This window comes from Scyliorhinus torazame, chromosome 12 (assembly GCF_047496885.1).
Source record: "Scyliorhinus torazame isolate Kashiwa2021f chromosome 12, sScyTor2.1, whole genome shotgun sequence".
NCBI lineage: Eukaryota > Metazoa > Chordata > Chondrichthyes > Carcharhiniformes > Scyliorhinidae > Scyliorhinus > Scyliorhinus torazame.
In genome coordinates this window covers 38273665-38301448 of record NC_092718.1, presented here as the reverse complement: position 1 = coordinate 38301448, position 27784 = coordinate 38273665, and the positions used below count along the sequence as shown (strand labels likewise).

Genomic DNA, 27784 nt, shown 5'->3' with positions numbered 1-27784 from the left:
AGTCCCTCCAAGCTAATAGTATCAGTCTCCGGGCTACCAGGGAAGCAATGGCCAGAACGTCTGCCTCTTTCTCCTCCTGGATTCCCGGGTCTTCCGACACCCTGAAAATCGCCACCTCTGGACCCAGCGCCACCCTTGTTTTTAAAACCGTGGACATGACAGCTGCAAACCCCTGCCAAAATCCCCTAAGCTTTGAACATGTCCAAAATGTGGACATGGTTCGCCGGTCCTCCTGCATATTTTGCGCACCTATCCTCCACCCCAAAGAATCTGCTCATCTGGGCCACTGTCATGTGAGCCCGGTGAACAACCTTAAATTGTATCAGGTTGAGCCTGGCACATGTTGCAAACACGTTGACTCTACTCAACGCGTCTGCCCATAGACCATCCTCTATCTCACCTCCCAGCTCCTCCTCCCACTTGCACTTCAGCTCCTTTCTCTGCGTCTCCTCCGACCCCATAAGCTCCTTATGTCCGAGACGCTCCCTTCTCCTACCCGCACCCCCCCCCCCCCCCACTCTGTAAACTACCCTGTCCTGAATCCCCCTTAGCAGTAGGAGCGGGAAGGTTGACACCTGTTTACGAAGGAAGTTCTGCACCTGCAGATGCCTGAATTTGTTTCCCCTCGCCAACCCAAACTTCTCCTCCAGCACCCTCATACTCGGAAAGCTCCCCTCTATGAACATATCCCCCATCCTCTCAATCCCCGCCATAACCGGAGCCCCCTGTCCATACTCCCCGGGACAAACCGGTGATTATCACAGATCGGGGCCCAGACCGATGCTCCCACATGCCGCCTCCTTTGTCCCCACACTCTCAGGGCCGCCGCCACCACTGGACTGGTGGAGTACCGTGCCGGCGGGAACGGCAGAGGCGCCGTTACCAATGCCCCCAAGCTGGTGCCCTTACATGAAGCCGCCTCCATACGCACCCATGCCGACCCCTCCCCCACCACCCACTTCCTGATCACGGCTATATTCACCGGCCAGTAATAGTTACTAAAATTTGGCAGCGCCAGCCCGCCCTCTCCCCGACTCCGCTCAAGCATTACCTCCCTTACACGGGGTGTGGGGGGGGGTCTTGCCCGCCCAGACAAAGCCCGTGATCACTCTGTTGACCTGCTTAAAAAGGGATCGTGGAATAAAGATGGAGAGACACTGAAATACAAATAAGAATCTCGGGAGAATCGTCATCGTCACCGTTTGCACCCTCCCAGCTAATGACAATGGGAGTGCGTCCCATCTCTGAAAATCGTCCTTCATTTGGTCCACCAGCCGGGCCAGATTCAATTTATGCAGCCTGTCCCATTCCTGCGCCTAGGTATCTAAGCTTCCCTTTATTAACCTAAACGGCAGCTCTCCCAGTCGCCTCTCCTTGACCACAAACATCTCTCTCTTTCCCATATTAAGCTTATACCCCGAAAACCAGCCAAATTCTCCTAGAGTCCTCACGATTTCTTCCATCCCCTCTATTGGGTCCGAAACGTACAGAAGCAGGTCATCCGCAGAGAGCGAAACCCTGTGCTCCACCCCCTCTGGACCAGTCCTCTCCAGCCCCTCGAGGCTCTCTGGCCAATGGCTCTATAGCCAGCGCAAACAACAGTGGGGAGAGGGGGCATCCCTGTCTCGTCCCCCGGTGCAGTCTAAAATAGTCCAATGTTGTCCTATTCATCCGTATACTTGCCACAGGAGCTTGATACAGTAACCTGACCCAGTCAATAAAGCCCCGCCCGAATCCGAACCGTCCCAGTATCTCCCACAGATAGACCCATTCTACCCGATCAAAAACCTTTTCTGCATCCATTGCGATCACTACCTCAACCTCCCTACCTTCCGGGGGCATCATGATCACATTTAACAGTCTTCTTACATTGGCCACCAACTGCCTACCCAATAACATCCAGAGGACAATCCTCGATCCTGGAGGACAAGATTTTGGCCAGCAACTTGGCATCTGCATTCAACAGGGAGATCGGCCTGTAGGATCCACACAGCTCCGGGTTCTTGTCCCGCTTACGAATCAGCGAAATTGTTGCCTGTGACATAGTCAGGGGCAACACCCCTCTTTCCCTTGCCTCATTGAACATCCTCAACAACACTTGCCCCAATATCCCAGAGAACTTTTTATAAAACTCTACTGGGTACCCGTCCGGACCCGGGGCCTTACCCGCCTGCATGGCCTTCAAGCCCCCCACTATCTCCTCCAGCCCGATTGGGGCCCCCAGCTCTTCTACCCGCTCCCCGTCCACCTTTGGGAAATTCAGCCCCTCCAAGAAGCGCCTCATCCCCTTCGGACCCATAGGGTGTTCCGACCTGTACAGCCTGCTGTAGAAATCCCTAAACGCCTTATTCACCCTGACTGAATCTCCAACCAGGTTCCCATCTCCGTCCTTTACTTTCCCTATCTCCCTAGCTGACTCCCTCTTCCTCAGCTGCTGTGCAAGCATTCTACTGGCCTTCTCTCCATGTTCATAGATCGCCCCCCTCGCCTTCCTCAGCTGCTCCACCGCCCTCCCTGTGGTCAGCAAGCTAACTCCGCCTGTAACCGCCGCTGTCCCCTTAAAAGCCCTGCCTCTGGGGTCTCCGCATACCTCCTATCAATCTGTAGTAACTAATTTACCAGTCGGTCCGTCTCTGCCCTGTCCACCTTCTCTCTATGGGCCCAAATCGAGATCAGCTCCCCCCTGACCACCGCCTTCAGTGCTTCCCACACCACCGCTGCTGAAATTTCCCCCGTGTCATTGACCTGCAGGTAGCTCTGAATACATGTCCTCAGCCGCTCGCACACCCCTTCATCCGCCGAAAGTCCCACATCCAACCTCCAGTGCGGGCGATCTACGATTATAATTTGATGAAAAATTAAACACACTAGTTCCAGATACAGTTTATTGAATGTATTTATTCTGTCAATCCAAGAATCCTAATACACTTTAAAGTTTTGCCCATATATAAATTTATAAAATTTACCACGTTGGCCAAATGCAGGTGTAAGTTAATTGATCTACATTCTAGTTGAATAATCGAAAACTTGCAGCGTGAGTGTGGTAGAGTACATCAATATACAGTTGTTAGACATTACTTTGCAGGATTATTCAGAGTTTCATAATGTACAGTAAAAGAAAAGACCAGAACACTTTCTCTTATTTACCTCAACTTTACATCAGATACAGCACTTATATGGACCAGCCACATTTATGCATTTAATTAAAAGGCACTTTAAAAATGCAAATGTTACATTTATACAGTACTGAGAACAGTGCTTTCTCCTTTGAACCTTCACACTGCCCACCGATAAGTTCTACAATACCCCACCTGGTGATTGGTAGAAAGTTCGATAGTTTAAATTATCTTTTGTAAAAAAAAACAGAACACTCCATTATCTTGAGTGTCACGTGCATCAAATGAGTGACTCAGCAGCAAAGTTCAGTGTTTTTTCCCAATTTGGATGCACTTCAAAAGGGAAGTTTTACCTTTCATCACTATTATTCCTGAAGAAAGAGCAGATCGCTAAGAAATATTATATAAAAGTCTACTAAGCATTAATTGACAAAAGGCACTTCAAGCAAGAATAATTAAACCCATATGCAGGTATTTTATGGTCCAAGTTAAACATTCTCGCTGAACTAGCAGTTACACACTTTTTATTCAGAAGGAGATAAATACAATAAATTACAGTTCCTTCAGTACTAGCACAGCTATTGTGTAGCTCCAGACTACATATATTTTGTGGAATTATACATTTGCAAACATGCCTTTCAGTCTTCAAAGTATCTCAGGTACTTCAATTCGTTTGACCAGATCTTCATTGGAACGGGTTTATATTTTGGCAACATAGTTGTTGGGGAACAATCCTTGCTTGCCTCGCAGTCGACCCGTCCACCAGCCTGAGGGATCTACAACAAGAAAGAGGGAATTTAGACAGAGCAGCGGGAATTTTGATGCAACCTTCCCCGGTCGATTGACATCCTAATGAAAAGTTGCAAACCTTAATTAAATTAAAATGTATGCAATCAATGAAAATGTTGTCTAGAAAAGGTGTGATTGTGTAGATTAGAGAAACTCAGTGACTCAGGGGGAGACTCGCCTGGCCCCAATGTGGAATAACTCATGAATCTTTTGCATGAGGTTGTACTGCAATTTAGTGCCACTTATCTACTTCTAAATTGGAGACTCTTAAATAAAGCCAAGCTCTTTGAAGCATACGCTCTCTCTCTGGGCCAACATTGCATCCGGCAAGATAGATTATTGCCAGGAGCAGCTGATTGAAATAAAGCAAGGATCTGAATGTCTAGCTTTTTCCGGAATGTTATGTAGCACTTCAAAATCACCAAATTACCGTTGCAGTCAATTTTGTGGAAAATTGTAGCAGCCAATTTATGCGAATTAAGTTCTCATAAGCAGCGGCAAGTTGAATAATCAAGTTAACCTGTTCTTGTGTTCGTAACTGAGGGATAAATGTTGGCCTGGACACCGGAGGCATTGCCTGCTCTGCTGTGAAAAGTGCCAAGGGCGGACAAGGTGCTGGCAAGAGTGAGAGAAGACACGATACTTCAAAAAAGGAATGAGTGGTTGAAGTTGAGCCTGGAATTTAAAAGCCTGAAGGGGATGGCAATAAAATTTTGACATTTGCCAAAATAACAAACAGGAGGAGCAGACGGTGTGGGAAGTCCCCATCTCGACACTGATGAGGGTGAAGCGAGTAGAAAGAACAGGTTGGACGGTGCATCTGGAGCTTGGGGGAGAACAGGAAAAGAAGATTCAAAGCAGTAATGGTCTTGGCAGTCATTGAAAAGCCGAGACACACAAAAATGCTTGCAATGAGAAAGGTGACAGGGAAAATAATTATCACCTAACAGTGCTTATGCCTACATGCCAAACGAGGTGGAAATTGTGCAGTGCTTGTAGTAGTTCCATGTAAGCCACTGCAGCACTTGTTTGCGTATCATTACACCAACATGTTATTAAAAATTAACACCAATCTCAATCGCACTGCAGCACCAATGACATCAAACCACAGTTTGAAGCTAATTCTTCTCGGATCTAGATAATGGCAGCGTTGCAGAGGCCTGGGTTTTGCAGTTGGTGCTGAAGTTGTGACGCTTGCCTGATATATGCCCACACTTTTTGGGGGGATTTAGAGTTCTGCTCCTCTCTAATCTGGTGTCAGTTTCAGGGCCAAGAAACAGAAAGATTCTTCGAACTTCTTAAAAAATCTTGAGCACTGATTTTCGTTTGCAGGAACGAAACGCTACATTTGGACAGCACAGTAGCACAGTGGTTAGCACAGTTGCTCCGCAGCTCCAGGGTCCCAGGTTCGATTCCCGGCTTGAGTCACTGTCTGTGCGGAGTCTGCACATTCTCCCCGTGTCGTGCTCCGGTTTCCTCCCACAGTCCAAACATGGATTGACTAAGCTAAATTGCCCCTAGTGTCCGAAAAAGGTTAGTTGAGGTTGCGGGGATAGGGTGGCGGTGTGGGCCTGACCAGTTGCAATGCTTTGCTGGCCCACTGCTAGTCTCAGCGAATTACCCACCCTGTGCCGGCGGCACTATGCAAATCCACGATTTGCACATAATTACATCTGATTAATGGGTTGGAATCCTGCTTCATACCCCCTTCCCCTCGTACGCTCTGACCCCAATAGCGGGAAATCCACGGGGTGGGCTTTGGTGTAAGTTTGCGTAAGCGTGGCCCTGATGCGGTGGTCCTCGAGGTGGGTCAATGCATAACTGAGGTGCCCCCCAGAGTCCATCAGAACTTCCCCCCACAATGCAAATCCGCAGCCCCCTCCTACCAGCTGATAAGCGGGGAATGCTCACCCCACCACAGGAATAACGGGTCACCTTCCCGCAACATGCACACAGGAGGGTGACCCCCCCTGAGCTCCCCCCCCCTCCACAATTTGAACCCCTCATCAGAGACCCCTCCATCAGTCACCCCTGCCTGAAAGCTGAAAAGTAGCCCGGGCAGAGAGTGAAAAGTCACTGCATTTTCACTTACCCTCCCCTACATGTGCACATCAGAAAAAAGTGCGTAAAGCAGCAGCTGCTACAAGTGTCGGAGGCCTCCTCCAAAATCTAGTGTACTTCAAAGGGCTTCAAATCCCTTGAGAGCCTTTGAAATCCAAATCTTCCATTTAATTTTGCACAGCAATACATTGCATTTGCCAGTGATTGACAGTTTTACTGCTCCAGAGACAGGTGCTTGGTGGATTCTTTATCTTTCCATTCACACTTGAATGCATCTCAAGTACCTTGCTTTGATGTTAACTGAAATGTTTATAAACTCTCTTGCTTTGATTGACAGCTGCTGACCACATCAAAAGGAGCTAAGAACGGAGAATCCCGGCCACATTCCTTTCAATGCCCCACCATTTTTTTAAATCGCAAAATCTGGCGTAACATGTCTTTAGTAGGGAACTGCAATGTAAATAAAACAAGCCACTTAACTGGCGTATGATTGTGGGATTTAAATTTTCCAGTTACATTTAATTCCATGGAACATGCAAAGAGAAAAAGAGCATTAATTGTATTTTTTTTAAAAACACTTTACCTTCCTTCACTATTTCTATAACATCATCAGCATTAAAGCTAAGTTCATCTGTGTCCTGAGCATCATACGCGTACAGAGCTTTGCACTGTGGCACCTGAGGCTTGGGTTTGGGTTGTGGTTTAGGACGTCCTCCAGCAGGGGTTGGGCGACTCGTCATATGTCTGTGTGCACTAAAGGAAGAGAGAGAATTACTGAAACATGCTGGTCTCGACATTGAACCTCCACGGCTGGTTCACATTGCACTCATTTCGCACTTTGAACATTTCAGCTCTTGGAAAGATCAGAGAATGAAAAACCGTCCATCAGGGGTGTCCAAACCCCTTCACATTGGGCATCACCAAGGTTCACGGCCTGGGGCTTGAGGGCCCACATCTAAGGTCGGAACAACCTTGATCGTCCATATGCAGATATAATCAAGCTGCTGACCAGAGGCAGAGTTAAAGACAGCCTTGTTTGAGACCTCCCGGATACACAATTTTCAAATCAGGATGAACCAGTCAGTGAATCACAAATAGAGCGGGGCTGCGGAACTCACGGGTTACGTCTGGTCATGGCAGGCAGCTTGGACAGTCCCGTGGAAGACAATCAACATCAATGTACACACAGCAGGTAACAATTTCCCAAGATTTCAAACACTTTGAACAGAAGAAATATTAGTAGGGAATGGCCTTTGAAAGCCAAATATGCTCATATCCTCTTGATTGATCTTGACCCCATCATCTCTCTACGTCCTGAATCCCTTCTCCAGAAACGAGCAAAGAGATTGTTTACATTCTTCGGGAGGGATTTTCTGGCTCTTCCCGCTGGCGGAGTCTACCAGTCCAGCCCAGGGTGGCCGCCCCTGCGGCGGGTTCCCCGGTGGCAAGATGGGCACACCGTGCACATCGGCATAGACATCGGTGGGACCAAAATAACCCAGCGGTGGTCGATGACATGCCGCCTCTGGAACTGGAAAACAGGCCGGGGGGGGGGGGCAATCCCGCCCTCAATTCAAGCCCTTTCTTCACAAAGTGCTCTTCAAGTCTATTACGCCTTTATTTGAAATCTCCCCAATGACTTTGGTTTCATTAGCCCTGGTATTGGAACCCTTCACTATGATTTGTTTGGATCAGTCTTGGTTGATCCCCATCATTTTTAGAAAATTAAGGGGCAGTTTAGTGCGGCCAATCCACCTACCCGGCACATCTTTGGGTTGTGGGGGTGAGACCCGCACATACACGAGGAGAATGTGCAAACTCCACACGGAGAGTGACCCGGGGTCGGGATAGAACCCAGGTCCTCGCCGTCATTGGGCAGCAGTGCTAACTACTGAGCCACCGTGCTGCCCTGTTAATCCCCTTCATGATCTTGAAAGTTAACCGAGTAACAAAGCGAATGAAGCAACGGCGGGTCCGATTCAGCAGACGGCGCTTTTGGGCACGTTTGGCAGGCTGTTTCTCGGTGGCTGCAGTGTCGAGGATCACCCCGCTATTCTCCTCGCCGAAGCCACACTTAGGCAGCTGTCCTGTGATGGCGAGCTGATCCCGGCAGCAGGACTGGCTCCTCGCAGATCAGGGCGCCATTTTGGAAGGCTGCTCTGATCTCTAGAACTCCCCTTTCAGCCGCCTCCCCCCAGGTATTGCAGGTTCCCGCCCTTACATTCCCCCAAGCTTTCCTGGGGCCCTCAAACTCCCCCCCCCCCCCCCCCCCCCCCACCCACATTCCCGTTCTTAGGGGAAAGCCCTCCCCCACTGGCCCAACACCAGCAGTGCCAACTTGGCCGGACAGCGCCTCGACACACGGGGGTCTTTAATGTCCTGCGAGACCCCCCCACACCCCCCCCCCCCGAGATGCCATCACACCTGGTCCACATGTGTGGAAACCAATGCTAAACGGTGCCCTCGCGAGGTCTCGCAGTGCGGCCGTTGACCAGGCGCTGGGTATTTTAATGAGCTTAATGGCTCATTTAAATATGCAGATCTGGACCTCGCCGGGCGGAGTGAGTTGGGTGAGTCGCAATTAGCCCAGTGTGGAGCTCTAACGGGGCTCTGACCTGATTCACCCATTGTGCCCGGATCCTCGCTGGGCGCAACACAATCTCTGAATCACGCCCAGTGGTTCTATTGACTATTTGGCCCAGTTTGTTCCTGCAAATTGCTATCAGCTTCTGTAGTTTAGTTAATCTACACATTTTCAGCCACCTACACACAAGTTCTCATAACTGACATGATCAGCCAAAGGCAGAGCAACCTCTTGATGGGACAAAATCCTTTCAGGAGATAGCATTCCGTCCCTCCAATAACCCAGAAGGAATATTGACTGGAACTCTGCGGCCGTTGGGGATCTCTGTTCCCGTCAGCAGTGCATGCCCCCTCCCCCACCGCGGGTTCCAGGTTGCGTGGGGTGGCTACAATGGGAAATCCCGTTGACAGGCGACGGGAGTATAGAATTCCGCTGCCAGCAAATGGCGCACCGCCGAGAAAGTCGCGGCTGGGGAAACGGGAAAATCCAGCCCATTCGTTGTCCCTACCCACCAATCCCCCAAGTCCCAGGGAAGCCCGCACGTGAATACAACTTTCATGGAATCATACGGCACAGATCTCAAACTTGCACATCATAATTGCCAATCCTTTGAAAGAGCCATTCAATTAGACCCAACCTCCTTTCATGTCCCTGTAATTAATTTCCTTTTCCTGTGGATATCCAATTCTCCTTTGAAATTAACACTTGAATCTCCTTCCTCCCTTCTCTCAGGCACTGCATTCCTGATCGTAACAACCAGATGCTATGTCTTTTTTTGGTTGCCTTAAATCTGTCACCGGTTATCAACTCTCCTGACAACGGAGTCAGTTTCTCTCCCTCTACTTTGTCAAAGTTAGCATGATAGCACAGCGGTTAGCACTGTTGCTTCACAGCACCAGGAACCCGGATTCGATTTCCGGCTTGGGTCACTGACTGTGCGGAGTCTGCACGTTCTCCCTGCGTCTGCGTAGGTTTCCTCCGGACTCTCTGGTTTCCTCCTACAAGTCCCGAATGTGAATTGGACATTCTGAATTCTTCCTCAGTGTATCCGAACAGGCGCCGGAATGTGGTGACTAGGGGATTTTCACTTCATTGCCGTGTTAATATAAGTTTTAACACTTGATTTCAGTTTTGGGTTTTTGATTTGGAAATACTTTGGGCTGGTGCTTTGCAGACTGATGGATAAACATTGCAAGCATCTACCCTGTACCTTTATAATATTTAATATTTTATGGTTTTTTTTAAACAAAGGACTTTGCAATCACAATATCGAATGGGAAACGGGTGTAGTACAATTTAACTATCAGATCTGTGAACCAGCTCAATCTATCGACACAGAGGCAACATAAAGTGGTGATATTGATGGTGATTGTTTTCAATTAAGCCAGTACATAGTGAAGTCTCATTAGTAGTAAAAAAAATTCTCCCACCACCACAGCCATGATTGACAACGAGGTTAAAATAGGCACCTATAATCACAATTAGTACTAAAACTAGCGATAAGCCATCAAACCTACTCCATGCTTCTAAGGGCTAATTTGAAATAAACCAGTTGTACTAAATGCAGCAACAACAGCATCGGAAACCACCACCCAACAGCATAATTCTTGACTCACTTTCCTCCATTTGGTCGTGTCATTCCAGAACGTTTGCTATAAAAAGGAAGAGATTTTAACAATAATTTATATACACCTGCTATAAACATTACTGTTGCAAATGCTGTGACAACTGAATACATGGCCTGCTTCTGATTAAGAGCCGCTGATAGTAACCGGGGGAAGGTTAGGGCACAGATATAAAAATCAGCGCGAGGGGAAAGAAAGGTTGTGGAATGGAAACATTACACTGGTTCTTGTAATTAAGCCTATGTTGAAGAAATGCTGACTCCAGCTTCTTCACTTATTAGATGGCTACTCAATAGAATAATGTAAGTTTGTGGAATCCCTACATTGCAGAAGGAGGCTATTCGGCCCATTGAGTCTGCATCGACCCTCTGAAAGAACACCCTTTTGGACACTAAGGGGCAATTTTAGCATGCCCAATCCACCTGACCTGCACATCTTTGGACTGAGGGAGTAAACCCACGCACCCGGAGTAAACCCACGCAGTCACGGGGAGAAGGTGCAGTCTCCGCACAGTCTCCCAAGGCTGGAATTGAATCCAGGTCTCTGGCATTGTGAGGCAGCAGTGCTAACCACTCTGCCACCTATGAATTCTATAGGTTAGGACAACAAATTAGCTGAGGCAAAGTTTCATTTTTGTTGAAGAATTGCGCATCACAGTTACCGGGTGAGTTCATTCAAACCAGAATGGTTCCTACAATATGAACGCCTGGAGTTTACTCCCACTCCCTTTCAGCTTCTCAAACTCCTCCGCCTAATGCTGCAGCTTCATGACTGGCCAGCAGAGGGCACACCTTTTCCACTGTGTGTCCAGCACACTGAGCTCCCCTGAAACGTGTCACTCTCCCAAAGGGTCCAGCTAAACGTACATAAGATGTTTCACACCCGGTGGGCGCAAGCGGTTCCCTGCGCCACAAAACTTAACCGTTTGATTGCTGTTCCACTGCCAAAACTGCACTGCTGGCAAACCTATTTGTAAATTCCAATTGTTGCCTTCAGATCCCCGGTCTGTAGTAATGTAGCTGTGGCGATATTTGTAAAATTGTGTTTAAGAGTCCACAGAATAGGGATGGTAAAAGTAAATTAGCCTCGATTTCCACTCCTGATACCCATTCTTGTGACCTTTGCTGGAATGTACATTTGTGGGTGTTGAGTGAGGTCAGAAATAGGCCTGGTCATGGTGGCTTCCAGGGAGAAACAGCTTATTGATGTTTGGGTGATTACTTTTACAAGAGAATTTTAGGATGTCTGCATTCAGGATCTCTACTCTTTAATACTTTTTAAAATAAATAAAACAAACAAAATACCATTTCATACTGCCAAGTTGAACAGGATCTCAACTCCCGTGTGCCCAAGTGCAACAATCTGTACCTCAGGGTAGAGATTTCCAGGCAAGGTACACCTCAGTGTACAGGACAAGTTCACTAATATACTTCTCCTGGCTAAAGGCGCCATTAGCAAACTCAGCCACAGTTGTTAGATTATCCCTCAAAGATGAGAACAGTTCTGGCATCCAGAAATCACAAAGCATTTGGAGACCTCAAAGTCTTTTGTCTGAGGGGAATTCCTGTCACACATCCAAGGATTGGAGTTGCGATTCCTCAGAGGCCACGGACTGCCCTGAGAGATACAACAACGCAACAGAGGCCCAAAGCAGCCAGAATCCCGGAGCTCCTCTTACCCTGCAGCACCCTGCTCGGGCACTTTCAAGAAATCCAGGTTATGTTGAATGCGGGCGTGCTTGTCTTTGACGTTGGAGCCTGGCCTTGGCAGTGACGGGCGATCTGTCATGGTGCCCTGGTAGGGTATTCTCTGATTGGACCGAGAGTTTAAAGGTGGCCATTGAGACGTGTTATGGAGACCCTTTATGACTCCGTTCTGGTGGGAACCTTTGAACATTAAATCGAGAGAGGAATCCATTTTAGTTATTCGAAGGAAAAAATAATTTGTACTGTATTGACTGTATATAGTACAGTGTAGGACCATATATAAAATAGCATTGACTGTATATAGTAGAGAACCATATATAGAATAGTACTGACTGTATACAGTATAGTATAAGACTATATATTGAATAGTATTGACCGTATAATATAGTACCATATAAATGAAATGAAAATCGTTTATTGTCACGAGTAGGCTTCAAATGAAGTTACTGTGAAAAGCCCCTAGTCGCCACATTCCGGCACCTGTTCGGGAGGCTGGTACGGGAATTGAACTGTGCTGCTGGCCTGCCTTGGTCTGCTTTACAAGCCAGCTCTTTAGCCTTGTGCTAAACCAGCCCAAGAATAGTATTGATCGTATATTATAGGACCATATAGTAATGTCAAACATTCCAAGAACCACGAGAATTACGTTGGCCATATAATAATCAATTCACTTTGGGATATGGGCATCACTGGCAACCTAATTGCCCTTGAACTGAGTGGCTGGCTAGGCCATTGCAGAGGGGCCGGGCCGTTAAGAGTTAATCACATTGCTGTGGGTCTGGAGTCACGTGTAGACCAGACTAGCTAAGGGCGGCAGATTTCCTTCCCTAAAGGGCGTTGGTGAGGCAGGTGGATTTTTACAACAATTGATGATAGTTGTCATGGTCACCATCACTGAGGCTAGATTTATATTCCACATTTATCAATTGAATTTAAGTTCCCCCAGCTGCCGTTTGGGATTTGAACCCATTAACCTGGGTCTCTGGGTAACAGGTGAGATATTACCACCATACCACCGTTCTCTTTATTGTCCATATGGTAATTCATTACTCACCTGTTAAACATTACATATAAATGAATGGCAACAATAAAATAAATAAAATTACTCTACCACAGAGATGTAACTTTAATTAAAATATGTATTAAAAATGATTCAAATGCATCAAGATAAGTCGTCAGTGAATCCCATCCTGAGGGCATATCCCTCAAGATCTGCTCATCAAATACCCTTCCTCCCTGGTTCAACCATCCCTAGTAACCAGAGTCTGTTTTCCGAAGACAGCAGTACCAAGCGAGACATGCAAAACGTATAGAAAAGTTTCATGATTGTAGGAGCTGTGGTATTATAGGTATTATGGTACCTGAGAGGCTGTGCGACCTATATGCTTGCTATTGGCTAGAGTGCATAATAGCTCCGCCCTCATAGGCGGGGTATAAGAACCCCTGCCGTCCCAGCAGCCCTCATTCTGTACCTGAGCTGCTGGGGGAAACATCTAGCTTATTAAAGCCTTCAGTTGGACTACAACCTCGCTTTAGTGGTCATTGATCGTGCATCAATTTAATAAGCTAGGTTTTAAGAAGAAAGGATGGAGCTCCGAATCAAGCCGGAGTGTCTGCAACATAGCCCCCATGCGGCGAACTCAGCGGCGATCTTTAAGCACTGGCTGGCGTGTTTTAAAGGGTATCTCGAGACGGCAGAAAACACACCCACGGGAGAGCAGAAACTGCATGTCCTGCACTCAAGGGTGAGCCCGGAGATCTACACCCTCATCAAGGAAGCGGAAGACTTCGATGCAGCAATCGAGCTGCTAAAAGGACACTATATTCGCCCGGTAAACCAGGTCTATGCCCGGCATCTGCTTGCAACAAGACGGCAAACCCCTGGGGAATCATTGGAGGAATTCTACCACCCACTCCTGGTGCTGGGCAGAAGCTGCGGCTGCCCGCAAGTTTCGGCGAGCGAACACACGGAACTCTTAGTCCGGGACGCTTTCGTGGTAGGTATGCTTTCATCACAAATCCGCCAGCGCCTGTTAGAAAAAGACACCCTGGGTCTAAGGGAGGCACGGGCCCTTGCAGGCTCCCTGGACGTGGCCTCCAGGAACGCTCGCGCCTACGTTCCCGACAGCCCCCTGGGCAGCGTGGAACCCCGCAGCGGCCGACCCAGAGACTTCTCCCGTTGCCCCGCAGGCCTGCGCTGCAAGGCGGCCTGGCAACCCGAGGGGCCCCGCTGCTACTTTTGCGGGCAGGCCAAGCACTCCCGCCAGCGCTGCCCGGCCCGCGCATCCACCTGCAAGGGATGCGGCAAAAAGGGCCATTTCGTTGGGGTATGTCAGGCCCGAGCAGTGGCCGCGGTCTCCAGCGGCGAATGCGGACCGCAACCACAAACGGGCCCCGTGCGGCCAGCGGTCGCCGCCATCCCCATATCCCAGGGCCATCTTGTTCCACGGATGCCACGCTTGAGGGATGGGCGCCGCCATTTTGTGCACCCCCGGCCATGTGCGACCAATGGGAGACGCCATCTTGGATGAACCCCCAGGACCCCAGCTCGGCCGACCACACACTGCCTGAACAGAATTCCCAACTACTGCGATTGGCCTCAGTGACTCTGGATCAATCTCGACCTCGAACACTCTCAACCGCTACGACGACCGTTTTCATCAACGGGCACGAGACGTCCTGCTTAATTGACTCTGGGAGCACGGAGAGCTTTATACACCCCGACACGGTAAGATGCTGTTCCCTCCTCATCCACCCTGTTAATCAAAAAATCTCACTGGCCACCGGTTCCCATTCAATGGAGATAAAGGGGTTTTGTGTAGCAAACCTCACAGTCCAGGGAAGGGAGTTCAAAAATTTCCGTCTCTACGTCCTTCCCCACCTCTGCGCGGCTACACTCCTGGGTATAGGCTTCCAGTGTAACCTTCAAAGTCTGACCTTCCAATTCGGCGGCCCTATACCCCCCCTTACTGTCTGCGGCCTCGCGACCCTTAAGGTCGACCCGCCTTCCCTGTTTGCGAACCTCACCCTGGATTGCAAACCCGTCGCCACCAGGAGCAGACGCTACAGTGCCCAGGACCAGATCTTTATTAGGTCAGAGGTCCAAAGGCTACTGAGGGAAGGGGTCATTGAAGCCAGTAACAGCCCCTGGAGAGCTCAAGTAGTGGTGGTAAAGACCGGGGAGAAGCATAGGATGGTCATCGACTACAGTCAGACCATCAACAGGTTTACGCAGCTGGACGCGTACCCTCTCCCCCGCATATCCGACCTGGTAAACAGGGTCGCGCATTATACGGTCTTCTCCACGGTGGATCTCAAGTTCGCCTACCACCAGCTCCCCACCTGCACTAGTGACCGCAAATACACTGCCTTTGAGGCAGACGGGCGGCTCCATCACTTCTTAAGGGTTCCCTTTGGTGTCACTAACGGGGTCTCGGTCTTCCAGCGCGAGATGGACCGAATGGTTGACCGGTACGGTTTACGTGCAACATTCCCGTATCTCGATAATGTCACCATCTGCGGCCACGACCAGCAGGACCACGACACCAACCTCCGAAAATTTCTCCAGACCGCTAAAATCCTTAACCTAACATACAATAAGGATAAATGCGTGTTTAGCACCGACCGTCTAGCCATCCTCGGCTACGTAGTGCGGAATGGAGTGATAGGCCCCGACTCTGAACGCATGCGCCCCCTTATGGAGTTCCCCCTCCCTCACTGCTCTAAGGCCCTAAAACGCTGCCTAGGGTTTTTTTAGCTACTACGCTCAGTGGGTCCCCAACTATGCAGACAAGGCCCGTCCCCTGATCCAATCCACAGTTTTTCCCCTGTCGATAGAGGCCCGCCAGGCCTTCAGCCGCATCAAAGCAGACATTGCAAAGGCCACGATGCACGCCATCGACGAGTCCCTCCCCTTCCAGGTCGAGAGCGATGCGTCCGACGTAGCTCTGACAGCAACCCTCAACCAAGCGGGCAGACCCGTGGCCTTCTTCTCCCGTACCGTCCATGCTTCCGAAATCCGTCACTCCTCAGTCGAAAAGGAGGCCCAGGCCATAGTAGAAGCTGTGCGACATTGGAGGCATTACCTGGCCGGCAGGAGATTCACTCTCCTCACGGACCAACGGTCGGTGGCTTTCATGTTCGATAATGCACAGCGGGGCAAGATAAAAAACGACAAGATCTTGCGGTGGAGGATTGAACTCTCCACCCCAACTACGAGATCTTGTATCGTTCCGGGAAGCTAAATGAGCCTCCTGACGCCCTGTCCCGCGGCACATGTGCCACTGCACAAGTGGACCGCCTCCGAGCCCTCCACGAGGACCTCTGCCACCCGGGGGTCACTCGCCTTTTCCATTTCATCAAGACCCGCAACCTGCCCTACTCCATTGAGGAGGTCAAGAAGCCGTCAGGGACTGCCAAATCTGCGCAGAGTGTAAACCGCACTTCTACCGGCCAGAGAGAGCGCACCTGATAAAGGCTTCCCGTTCCTTTGAACGCCTCAGCATGGACTTCAAAGGCCCCCTCCCCTCCACCGACTGCAACACGTACTTCCTGAACGAGTACTCCTGGTTCCCATTCGCCATCCCCTGCCCCGACATAATCGCCTCCACCGTCATCAAGGATCTCCATAGCATCTTTGCACTGTTTGGATTCCCTGCTTACATACACAGCGACAAGGGGTCCTCCTTTATGAGCGACGAACTGCATCAATTCCTGCTCAGCAAGGGCATCACCTCAAGCAGGACGACCAGTTACAACCCCCGGGGTAACGGACAGGTAGAGAGGGAGAACGGAACGGTCTGGAAGACCGTCCTACTGGCCCTACGGTCCTCCCGGATGCCCTCCACTCCATCCGGTCACTACTTTGTACAACCACCAATCAGACACCTCACAAACGTCTCCTTGTCTTCCCTAGGAAGTCCTCCTCCGGGACCTCGCTCCCGACCTGGCTGGCAGCACCCGGACCCATCTTGCTCCAAAAACATGTGCCGGCGCACAAGTCGGACCCGTTGGTCGAGAGGGTCCATCTGCTCCACGCTAACCCCCAGTACGCCTACGTGGCGTACCCCGATGGCCGACAAGATACGGTCTCCCTACGGGACCTGGCGCCCGCCGGAACTCCACGCACATTCCAGCCACCAGTCCCACCCTCCCCTCCACCGCAGCACCTTACAGGAGGACCGGTTCTTCCGCCGCCCCTGCCTAGGCCACCCCACCCACTAACGCCCCCCACAGGCGCTCCCTCCCCAGGTCAGCCGTTTTCCCCACCAGCGCCGTCTAGGGGTGACGAAGCTGCCATGGAGATCGAAGCCACGCTCCCGGAGTCACAGACGCCCGAGCCTCCACCGGAGTCACCACCGAGGCTCCAATGATTACAGAGGACGACCACGGCCCCCGATCGACTGATTGCTTCATTTTAACCGTAATCTGTAAATATTAAACACCGAATGTACATAGCTACCAGACTTGTAAATAGTTACTAAACACTGTACGGGGGTATTACGGTACCTCCATAACTAATTATACCATGTTGTTATGTTTTGTAGTTGCTGGCCACCACCCCCACCGGACTTTTTTTTTAACAGGGGGTGAATGTGGTATTATAGGTATTACGGCACCTGAGAGGCTGAAGTACCATTGGTAGAACCTATATGCTTGCTATTGGCTAGAGTGTATAATAGCTCCGCCCTGACAGGCGGGGTATAAGAACCCGTGCCGCCCCAGCAGCCCTCATTCTGTACCTGAGCTGCTGGGGGAAACATCTAGCTTATTAAAGCCTCCAATTGGACTTCAACCTCGTTTTAGTGGTCATTGATCGTGCATCAGGAGCTACTCAAAAGGATTTTAAATTTCCAAGGTAGTGCAATTGTATATGGCCCTTGGCCACTGCATCTGTCCATTGCTCCCTCCAATTCGACTTACTATCCTTTTTGGCACTATAAAATATTGGAAGAACGGCTTCACCTACTTTGTGTATTAAGTTTAGAAACATAGGGCTGGATTCTTCCACCCTGCCCGCCGCAAGAACGCCAGGGGCGGGAAGCCGACAATTGAAAAATCCATTGACCTGGGGCGGGATTCCCTGGATGCCGGGCAAATGCGACCGGAGAATCCCGCCATAGAGTTTTACAGCACAGAAAGAGGCACTTTAGCCCATCGTGTCTGCACCAGCTATTAAGCACCTATCTATTCTAATCCCATTTTCCAGTACTTGATCCGTTGCCTTGTATACAATGGTGGTCAAGTGCTCATCCAAATTCTTCTTAAATCTTGTGACAGTTTCCGCCTCCACCGCTCTTTCAGGCAGCGAGTTCCACAATCCCACCCCCCTCTGGTTGAAAGGTTTTTCCTCAAATCCCCTAATCTCCTACCCTTACCGTAAATCTATGCCCCCTGGTTATTGAGCCCTGCAGTAAGGGGAAAATTCCCTTCCTAGCCTACCTATCATCATCCCTCAATTCTGTACACCGGAATCAGGTTCCCCCCCCTCAGTCTTCGCCGCTTCAAGGAAAACCATCCCGGCCTAAGCAGCCTTTCTTCATAGCTTCTTTTTGTGTTACACTGAATGACCAGGGCACTTCCTCCCCAACACTAACTTTAAGTAGGCTTTCAGGGGCGGCACAGTGGACACAGTGGTTAGCACTGCTGCCACAAGGCGGCGAGGACCCAGGTTCGATTCCGGCCCGGGTCACTGTCTGTGTGGAGTTCGCACATTCTCCCCGTGTCTGCGTGGGTCCTTTACGGGGGCTTTCAATCAAGCTCACAGAGTTATCACCTGTCCCACTCCTGGTCTACCCAGCGAGCAGCTGGAAGGCTCCAGACTCTATTCCTGGTCTGCCCTGGAGTGAGCTGATCTGAGTCAGGGTGGTAGCAGGGACATACTTGGCCTAGGGTGGGGAGCATTAGCCTTGAGAATCAGAATCTCATTCCCAGCTTTAGTTTGGAGTGAGTGGAGTTGTCAACATTTCCTTAGACTTTGCTATGTTTGTTAAGTATTGGATTCTCCTCTGTGTGCAGCACATTCACCTGTTGTGTGGAAACCTCGAGTTTAAAAAAAAAAGTTGTGTTAGACTTTTAATAATTGTAATCCAAACACGCCGTGATTAATTCATATAAAAGTAACCCCAGTTTATAAATCGCCTGGAATTTATTTGACATTTCACCTCCCCCGACTAAACGTTCCCATTTCCCTGCTGAAGGCATTAAATTATTTTCATGAACATTTCCTTTTTTTAGATAAATTTAGAGTACCCAATTCCTTGTTTCCAATGAAGGGGCAATATAGCGTGGCCAATCCATCTACCCTGCACATTACTTTGGGTTGTGGGGGGAGACCCACACAGACACAGGGAGAATGTGAAAACTCCACACGGACAGTGATCCGGGGACGGGATTGAACCCGGGTCCTCGGCGCTGTGAGGCAGCAGTGCTAACCACTGTGCCACCCTTTTTAATGAACATTTCCGTGGGCCTCCAATCGTCCTTGCCTATGCAGACTAGGCAATAAATCTTGCCAGGCTATTGACCAACGACAAGGCCCAGTCCTGCTCTTGTGAACCACTGTTGACTGGCTAACGACCAGGTCAGGCAGAGTTCAGTCTTTGTATTAGCCCCTTGGAAGGAACTGGCCCTCTTTGGGTTGCCAGATCGAGTTGCATGTATCCCTGGAGGTTCCATCACATGGTCTCCTGCCACCAATCACCCCAACCACCACTCGCCCGCTGTTGGCTGTCTTGAAACATCAATCCTCACCCGGATGTGCCTTCTTACGTCAATGGTTAGACAAACTTGTCAACCCCCAATGGGGGTTGATTCGGTCAGGCAGATTTCTTTCCTCCTCACCCCCAATTTAAAAAAAAAAAAGTTTTTTTAAATGCTTCCAGATTTTACCCCGGGATTTCTTCTGACATTGTCCTGGAGCTTGACCTTCAATTTCTGGAAACTCAAGCCAATCCTGGAGGCTTGGCAACCCCTTTCCTTTGCCTGTCTCCTCAATCTGAGGGCCAGATGTGAGAATTGTAATCTTAAAGCAAATTTTAATAGTAATTAATTAGTATCTATTACTAAACCTTAAACCCCAAGCGATTTACCTGCTGGAGGAGGGGGAGCAGCTCGCATTGGGAATGCTGCAGTTTGCGGCCTAGTGGTTTGTTGTCTCATTTGTGTCAAGTCCCTCTTTGTGGGCCCTAGAATAAAAATGGTACAAAATAATAGACATTCATGAAACAAATATTCATCAGATATATAAGAACAATATGAACTAGGAGCAGGAGTAGGCCATCTGGCCCCCTCGAGCCTGCTCCGCCATTCAATGAGATCATGGCTGATCTTTTGTGGACTCAGCTCCACTTTCCGGCCCGAACACCATCACCCTTAATCCCTTTATTCTTCAAAAAACTATCTATCTTTATCTTAAAAACATTGAATGAAGGAGCCTCAACTGCTTCACTGGGCAAGGAATTCCATAGATTCACAACACTTTGGGTGAAGAAGTTCCTCCTAAACTCAATCCTAAATCTACTTCTCCTTATTTTGAGGCTATGCCCCCTAGTTCTGCTTTCACCCGCCAGTGGAAATAACCTGCCCACATCTATCCTATCTATTCCCTTCATAATTTTATATGTTTCTATAAGATCCCCCCTGCATCCTTCTAAATTCTGAGTACAGTCCCAATCTACTCAACCTCTCCTCGTAATCCAACCCCTTCAGCTCTGGGATTAACCTAGTGAATCTCCTCTGCACACCCTCCAGCGCCAGTACGTCCTTTCTCAGGTAAGAAGACCAAAACTCCTCACCATATTTATGTGTGGTCAACATTTGGGCAAAAGAGTCCGAATGAAGATTCATCAGCAGGTCATAAATGTAGACTTACGCGCTTCTTAGGAATATGGCGGGACTGCTGAAAAAACTATTTTCATTGCATGTATATTTAGTAGAAAATGCATAATCATACACAACATTAAAATGAGCAACCCAATCCCTCCAAGAGTGTTACTGGGAGGTGTTCAATCCAGTGGTGCCAGGCTTCACAACTGATACTTGGCCTGTACAAAGTTAGCTGAGAACTACTTGCACACGCACATAAGTCATACACACACACCCCGTGTCTCATACACACCGCCCAAGTCATACACACACACAGTGTCACACACACAGTGTCACGCACACATCCTATGTCACACACCCCCCCCATGTCATACACACAGTGTCACACACACACAGTATCACACACACACACAGTGTCACACACAGTGTCACGCACACATCCTATGTCACACACACCCATGTCATACACACACAGTGCCACACACACACACAGTGTCACACACACACACAGTGTCACACACACACAGTGTCACACACACATCCTATGTACACCCCCCCCATGTCATACACACACACCCAGTGTCACACACACCCAGTGTCACACACATCCCATTTCACACACACCCCATGTCACACACACACCATGACACACACAAATACCTTGTGTCACACACACATACACCCCGTGACACACACACCCCATGTCACACACACACACACGACACACACAAATACCTTGTGTCACACACGCATACACCCAATGACACACACACCATGACACACACACACTGTCACACCCACATACACTAATCATGTCACACGCACCATGTCACACACACACACACCGTGTCACACACACCGTGTCACACACACACCGTGTCACACACACATACACTATGTCTCACACACACACACAAACACCATGACATACACGCACGTGTCACACAGACGTGATCTCACACAAATAATCACACACATGTGGGATCACACACACACATGCGATCATACATACAAGTGTCTCACACATACACAAATGACAGTGTGACACACACATGACAGTGTCACTGTAAAGATCCATCCTGATGATTCCCTTATTTCTCCTTTCTTTATTTTTGCTGTTATAATTTTGATCCATGAATACTTAATGGACATGTATCTTTACATGAGACGAATTAAAGAAGTTGCAACATAGTATATGGTGCTGTTAGCTTTGGGTAGCAAGACCCAGACTTTCGGCACCAGAGAGATGAGGACGGACTTGGTCCGATTGATTCACTGGTGACAAATAAATTGGCAAAAAGACTGTATTCTGCCCGGAAACAGGTGGTGATTGTGTTCAAAGACTTTTCTCCCTTTCATTATTATTTTTACACTCCTCTTCTCCCCTCTGTGTGCGTGTGTGTGTCTGTATGTGAGTGTGTGCCTGTTTGTGTGTGTGTGCATGTTTGTGTATATGTGCATGCGTGTGTGTGTATGTTTGTGTGTGTGTGTATGTGTTCGTGTGTGTGTGTATGTGCGTGTGTATGTATGTGTGTGTGGGTATGTATGTGTGTGAGTATGTGTGTATGTATGTGTGTGTGTATGTGTGCGCATGCTTGTGTGTGTGCATATGTTTGTGGGTGTGTATGTGTGTGTGTAGGTGTGTGTGCGTGCGCATGTTTGTGTGTGTGTGCATGTTTGTGTGTGTCTGTTTGTGTGTGTGTGTATGTATGTGTGTGTGTATGTATGTGTGTGTGTATGTATGTGTGTGTGTATGTATGTGTGTGTGTGTGTTTGCGTGTGTGTATGTGTCCGTGTGTGTGTATGTGTCCATGTGTGTGTATGTGTCCGTGTGTGTGTATGTATGTTTGTGTGTGTAGGTGTGTGTGTATGTATGTTTGTGTGTGTAGGTGTGTGTGTATGTGTGTGCGTGCGTGCGCATGTTTGTGTGTGTCTGTTTGTATGTGTCTGTTTGTGTGTGTCTGTTTGTGTGTGTGTGTGTATGGAGGGTGGGGGAAGTTAATGTGGGGGATTAGCAAGTAGATAATAGTTAACCAGTTACATTTGCTGCATATTTCATAATAATTCTTTTAATTGGGCGGGATTCTCTGATCTCTGTCACCGAATTCGCACTCGGAGAATCCCCGTTTGCGGCGCAATTAGGGGCGGCACCGTTTTTGTGATGTTCCCCCCCTTCTTCGAGCACGCTGCACGTCGTCAGGACGGCCTCAGGATGTCACCTAAGGCCCTCCCATGATGCTCTGCCCCCAATGGGCCAAGTTTCCGACGACGCGGAACACTTGTGCTATTAATTTCGTGGACGCCGTGTGCCGGCTGTGGACAGTGTCCAGTGGCGCCACAGTCAGGGGGGAGCCGTGCCGCTGTTTGGGGGGGCTTCGGCACGGGCTGGGGAGATTGGGTGGGGGTTGGTCCATGGGTGGCGAGGGGGGTTACTGGGGGTCATTATTTGGCAGGTCGGGTCCGCGGGCGGCCGCCACAGGCCGCCGCCGTGCGCATGCGCGGCCATGGACCCGGCCATTCTCCAGCCGTTTTTGCCGTGGGAGCCGGGAGCTTCATCCAGCACGGCTGCAAGCCCCTCAATGGTCCTGGAATCGATGCAGCTGTTGCGCCCATTTTTCCTGGCGTAAAACCCCACTGCTCCCACACTGGCATCAGCACCTGGTCTGGGAGACGGAGAATCCAGCCCATTCTGTTTAAATTTACAAACCTGGTAACTGTACTTATTGGGCAGCTAAGGGCCAAAGGCTTCAAATATTTTTCCAAGAATTATTGGTTAATTCCAGTGTGTTGCGACTCCGGGTCAAGTGGGGCTGGAATTGACCGTGCACTAGCCCAGGGTGCCGTACCAGTCCCGCTCATACAGACGCATACACAAATGACAGTGTCTCACACACAAATGACAGTGCCACACACATATGCACACACACAAATGACAGTGTCACACACACACACGCGACACTGTCTGTCACACACAAATGACAGTGTCAGTCACACGCACACAATCTATGAAATGAAATGAAAATCGCTTATTGTCACAAGTAGGCTTCAAATGAAGTTACTGTGAAAAGCCCCTAGTCGCCACATTCCGGCGCCTGTTCGGGGAGGCTGTTACGGGAATCGAACCGTGCTGCTGGCCTGCCTTGGTGTGCTTTCAAAGCCAGCGATTTAGCATCTTTGCTGGCAGAACCTATTATTTTGACGTAACTCAAACATTGAGCAAGTTCTTTACATTAATTCGATATTATTTGCAGTTACATATACAGAACTGTGACATTGTTTCATTCATAATACAATTCTTTGCCTGGTCTGATAAACAAAGAGGAATCGATCCCCTGAGCACAGCTGCTAATATTGGTTACTCCATTGAACTGTTTCAGGTGTGGAGGCCGAGTACCATCACTTAGTCAACTTAGATGATTTGAGGAAAAACAATAATTCAACAAAACGTTAGCACAGGGACACCGTCTCAGGATTAGGGGTCGACCACTTAGGACTGAGATGCGGGGAATTTACTTCTCTCAAAGGACTGTGAATCGTTGGAATTCCCTACCCCTAGAGGGTTGTGGATTGGATACAGTTAAGGCTGAGACAGACAGATGTGCGGTCTCTGGGGAATCCAGGGACATGGGGAGCCAGGTTGAAGCCCAAGTTCAGCCATGATGATTTTGCATGGGGGAGCAGGTTTGATGGGCTGAATGGCCGCTTCCCGTTCCTATGTCTTTTATTCTCAGGCTGCGTCCCCGTCCCATTCACTCAGACAGTCATACTGAGCAAAGTCACCACAAACCAGAGATGAAAATGAAGGGATTTGTCCTGTGACGCAAACTGACACTGGCAAAGGGGGTAAAATGATAAATTCTTACATTGTTCCTGGGATTACCTCACAATGTTAAGATTCATGGAGAATGACAATTGGGACTTTGACCAAAACTAGATATCAGCACTTTGTGCGTAAAGTTCTTGGGCGGCAGCATTTGCCAACAGCAGGAAGCACAGAATTGTTAGGGCGCGGAAGGAGGCCATTGTGTGCGCACCGGTACTCATGAATGGAGCGACTGGGTGCTCACCCAGAGCGTAAATAGAGGGAATGTGTCACTTACGTGAGTTCTTTGGTAACCCGGGGCCAATGCTGACCTGCAAGGTTTTGCTGCTGGGCCTGAGCAGGGCAACTGGCCCAGCGCCTTGGATGAACTGCACTTGTCGAGAGCTCCCAGCACTCCAAGGACCCCAGTTGTCCTTCCTTACTTTCATTTCGAGCCTGAGTAACAGGAGGAAACAAATGTTAAATGACAAGGACATGCCTGCATTTATGTAGCACCTCCCATGGCTTCGGGATATCCCCAAGGTGCTTTACAGCCTATTATATACTTTCTGGAGTGCGGTCGCTGATGTAACGTTGCAGCCAGTTTCCACGCAGAAAGCGCCCACGGACAGCGATAGAAATAATCAGATCAACTGGTTTTACACTCTGATCGAGGGATAACATCCTGGCAAAGGTACCCTTCTTATGAACAGTTAGGATTTGGATTGCAGTGTTTGATGGTGAGATGGATAACGGTCAACAGGAGCTTTTGAGAAAGGAATTGGACAATTACTTGAAGTGTAAATTAAAGAACAAAGAACAGTACAGGCCCTTTGACCCTCCAAGCCTGGGGTAGAGCAGGGATAGAGCAGGGGGATGGATTGTTCTTATAGAGCTGGTGAAATGATGGGTAAAATGTCAGCCTCCCGAGCCGCAGAATCGGACAGCACATTACTACAATTGGGAGATTTCAATTTTTTGAAGAATGTCAGAAAATGGAGCGAACCAGATGAGCAAACGGAGGGGTATCTGTTCAGGGTTAGATGGACAGTCCCAAGATCCACCGATTATTCAGACATTCAGGAGTGCGACACGCTGGCTAGCATTGTTTTTGTTTTTTTATTTAAATTTAGAGTACCCAATTCATTTTTTCCAATTAAGGGGCAATTTAGCGTGGCCAATCCACCGAGCCTGCACATCTTTTGGGGTTGTGGGGGCGAAACCCACTCAAACACGGGGAGAGTGTGCAAACTCCACACGGACAGTGACCCAGAGCCGGGATGGAACCTGGGACCTTGGCGCCGTGAGGCAACAGGTGCTGCCCAGTGGTTAGCATTGCTGCCTCACGGCGCCGAGGATCCGGGTTCGAACCCGGCCCCGGGTCACTGTCCGTGTGGAGTTTGCACATTTTCCCCGTGTTTGCGTGATTTTCACTCCCACAACCCAAAGTAATGTGCAGGGTAGGTGGATTGGCTGCGCTAAATTGCCCCTTAATCGGAAAAAAATGAATTGGGTGCTCTAAATTTATTTTTACAAAAGACATTGAGGAAGTGGACATTGTCCCAGCTGGCCAGGAAACCAGGGGGCATTCCCCTACTCTTTTATGCCCATCTGTGAGGGCAGATGGCCCCTCAGTTTTTTGTTTCCTCCAAGGAAGGCACCTCTGACAGTGTGGCACTCTCTCAGCACTGCACCTGAGTGCTAGCCTGGATTCTGTGCTCAAGAAACTGGAGTGGGGCTTGAACTCACAAATCTTTGGCTCAGTAGGGGAAGTGGTACAAAGACTCACACTCTGAACAATGAAATGGAAAAATGGTCAAACAAACCAGACTTCCAGAACAAAGCAATTCTTTTGCCACACACTGGACTATTGTATAATCCAGTGCGAGTGTGTGTGAGAGGGAGATGACTATGTGAGAGAGGGATGAGTGTGTGAGAGAGGGATGTGTGTGTGAGACGCACGAGTGTGTTTGTCAGAGAGGGATAAGTGTGTGTGAGAGAGGGATGAGAGTGTGTGAGAGAGGGAGATGAGTGTGTGTGAGGGAGGGATGAGTGTGTATGAGAGAGGGATGAGTGTGTGTGAGAGAGGGATGAGTGTGTGTGAGAGAGGGATGAGTGTGTGCGAGAGAGGGGTGTTGTGTTATGCTGCTTCATGTAGCATAAGCTGCTTCCTTGATGTATGCTTTGACAAAGGAAGCTCCAGACTATGAAATGAGTTCAACTTGTTTATTGAACTATTAACACAGTTTTTAAATGAGTTCAACTCTCTGCTAATCTAGCTGTAGTAACTCAATCTATCTTTACCAGCCTGCTCTAAGCCACGTGCTGGGTGTGATGCTGTTGATCAACCCTGATGTACTCTCTAGATGTCTGTCTGTGGAAAGAGGCAGAGCATGTGTGCCCTGTCCTTTTATATGGGTTGTGAAGTGCCCCCTTGTGGTAATGCCACCTCTGGGTGTCCTGATTACCCATTGGTTGTGTCCTGTTGTAATGACCCATTGGCTGTATGTCTGCATGTCATGACATCTCTGGTGCTCCCTCTAGTGGTTACTTAGTTGTAGTGTATTTACATTAACCCCTTGTGTATATACAGTGATGCATATCACCACAAAGGGGATGAGTGTGTGTGAGAGTGGTATGTGTGTGAGTGAGGGATGAGTGTGCATGAGAGGGGGATGAAGTGTGTGAGAGGGATTAGTGTGTGTGAGAGAGGGATAAGTGTGTGTGAGAGAGGGATGAGTGTGTGTGATATGTGTGTGTGTCTGTGCGTGTGTGTCTGTGTGTCTATGTGTGTGGTGTGGTGTGTGTGTATGTGTGTGTGATATGTGTGTGTGGTGTGTATGTTGTTTGTGTGGTATGTGGTGTGGTGTGTGTGTGATGTGTGTGGCGTGTGTGTGTCGATGTGAGTGTGTGTGTCTGTGTGTGTGTCTGTGTGTGTGTCTGTGTGTGTCTATGTGTGTGTGTGTGTCTATGTTTGTGTGTGTCTATATGTGTGTGTGTCTGTGTGTGTGTCTATGTGTCTGTGTGTGTGTTTATGTCTATGTGTGTGTGTGTCTATGAGTGTGTGTGCCTGTGTGTCTGTGCCTGTGTGTCTGTGCCTGTGTGTGCGTGTCTGTGTGTGTGTCTGTCGGTGTGTGTGTGTATGTGCCAGTGTGTGTGTGTGTGTGTGTGTCTATGTGTGTGGTGTGTGTGTGTGCGCATGTGTCTATGTGTGTGGTGTGTGTGTCTGTGTGTGCATCTATGTGTGTGATGTGTGTGTGTCCATGTGTGTGGTG

At 49.0% G+C, this 27784-nt stretch overlaps 1 protein-coding gene across 3 annotated transcripts in view; it reads right to left on the bottom strand.

Moving 5' to 3' along the window:
• Positions 1-2878: 2878 nt before the first annotated feature.
• myo1ea (myosin IEa) overlaps positions 2879-27784 on the bottom strand; it is a 207996-nt gene continuing 183090 nt past the window's right edge. For 2 of the 3 annotated variants that reach the window (XM_072470699.1, XM_072470702.1), the window contains 6 exons: positions 24808-24965; positions 19972-20067; positions 11854-12061; positions 10167-10202; positions 6550-6719; positions 2879-3892 (listed from right to left, as the gene is read on the bottom strand). In XM_072470699.1, coding sequence (XP_072326800.1) covers positions 3816-3892; positions 6550-6719; positions 10167-10202; positions 11854-12061; positions 19972-20067; positions 24808-24965 — 745 coding nt within the window. In that variant the 3' untranslated portion in view covers positions 2879-3815. The remainder of the gene's footprint in view (positions 3893-6549; positions 6720-10166; positions 10203-11853; positions 12062-19971; positions 20068-24807; positions 24966-27784) is intronic. The other variant, XM_072470700.1, reaches the window with a different exon arrangement.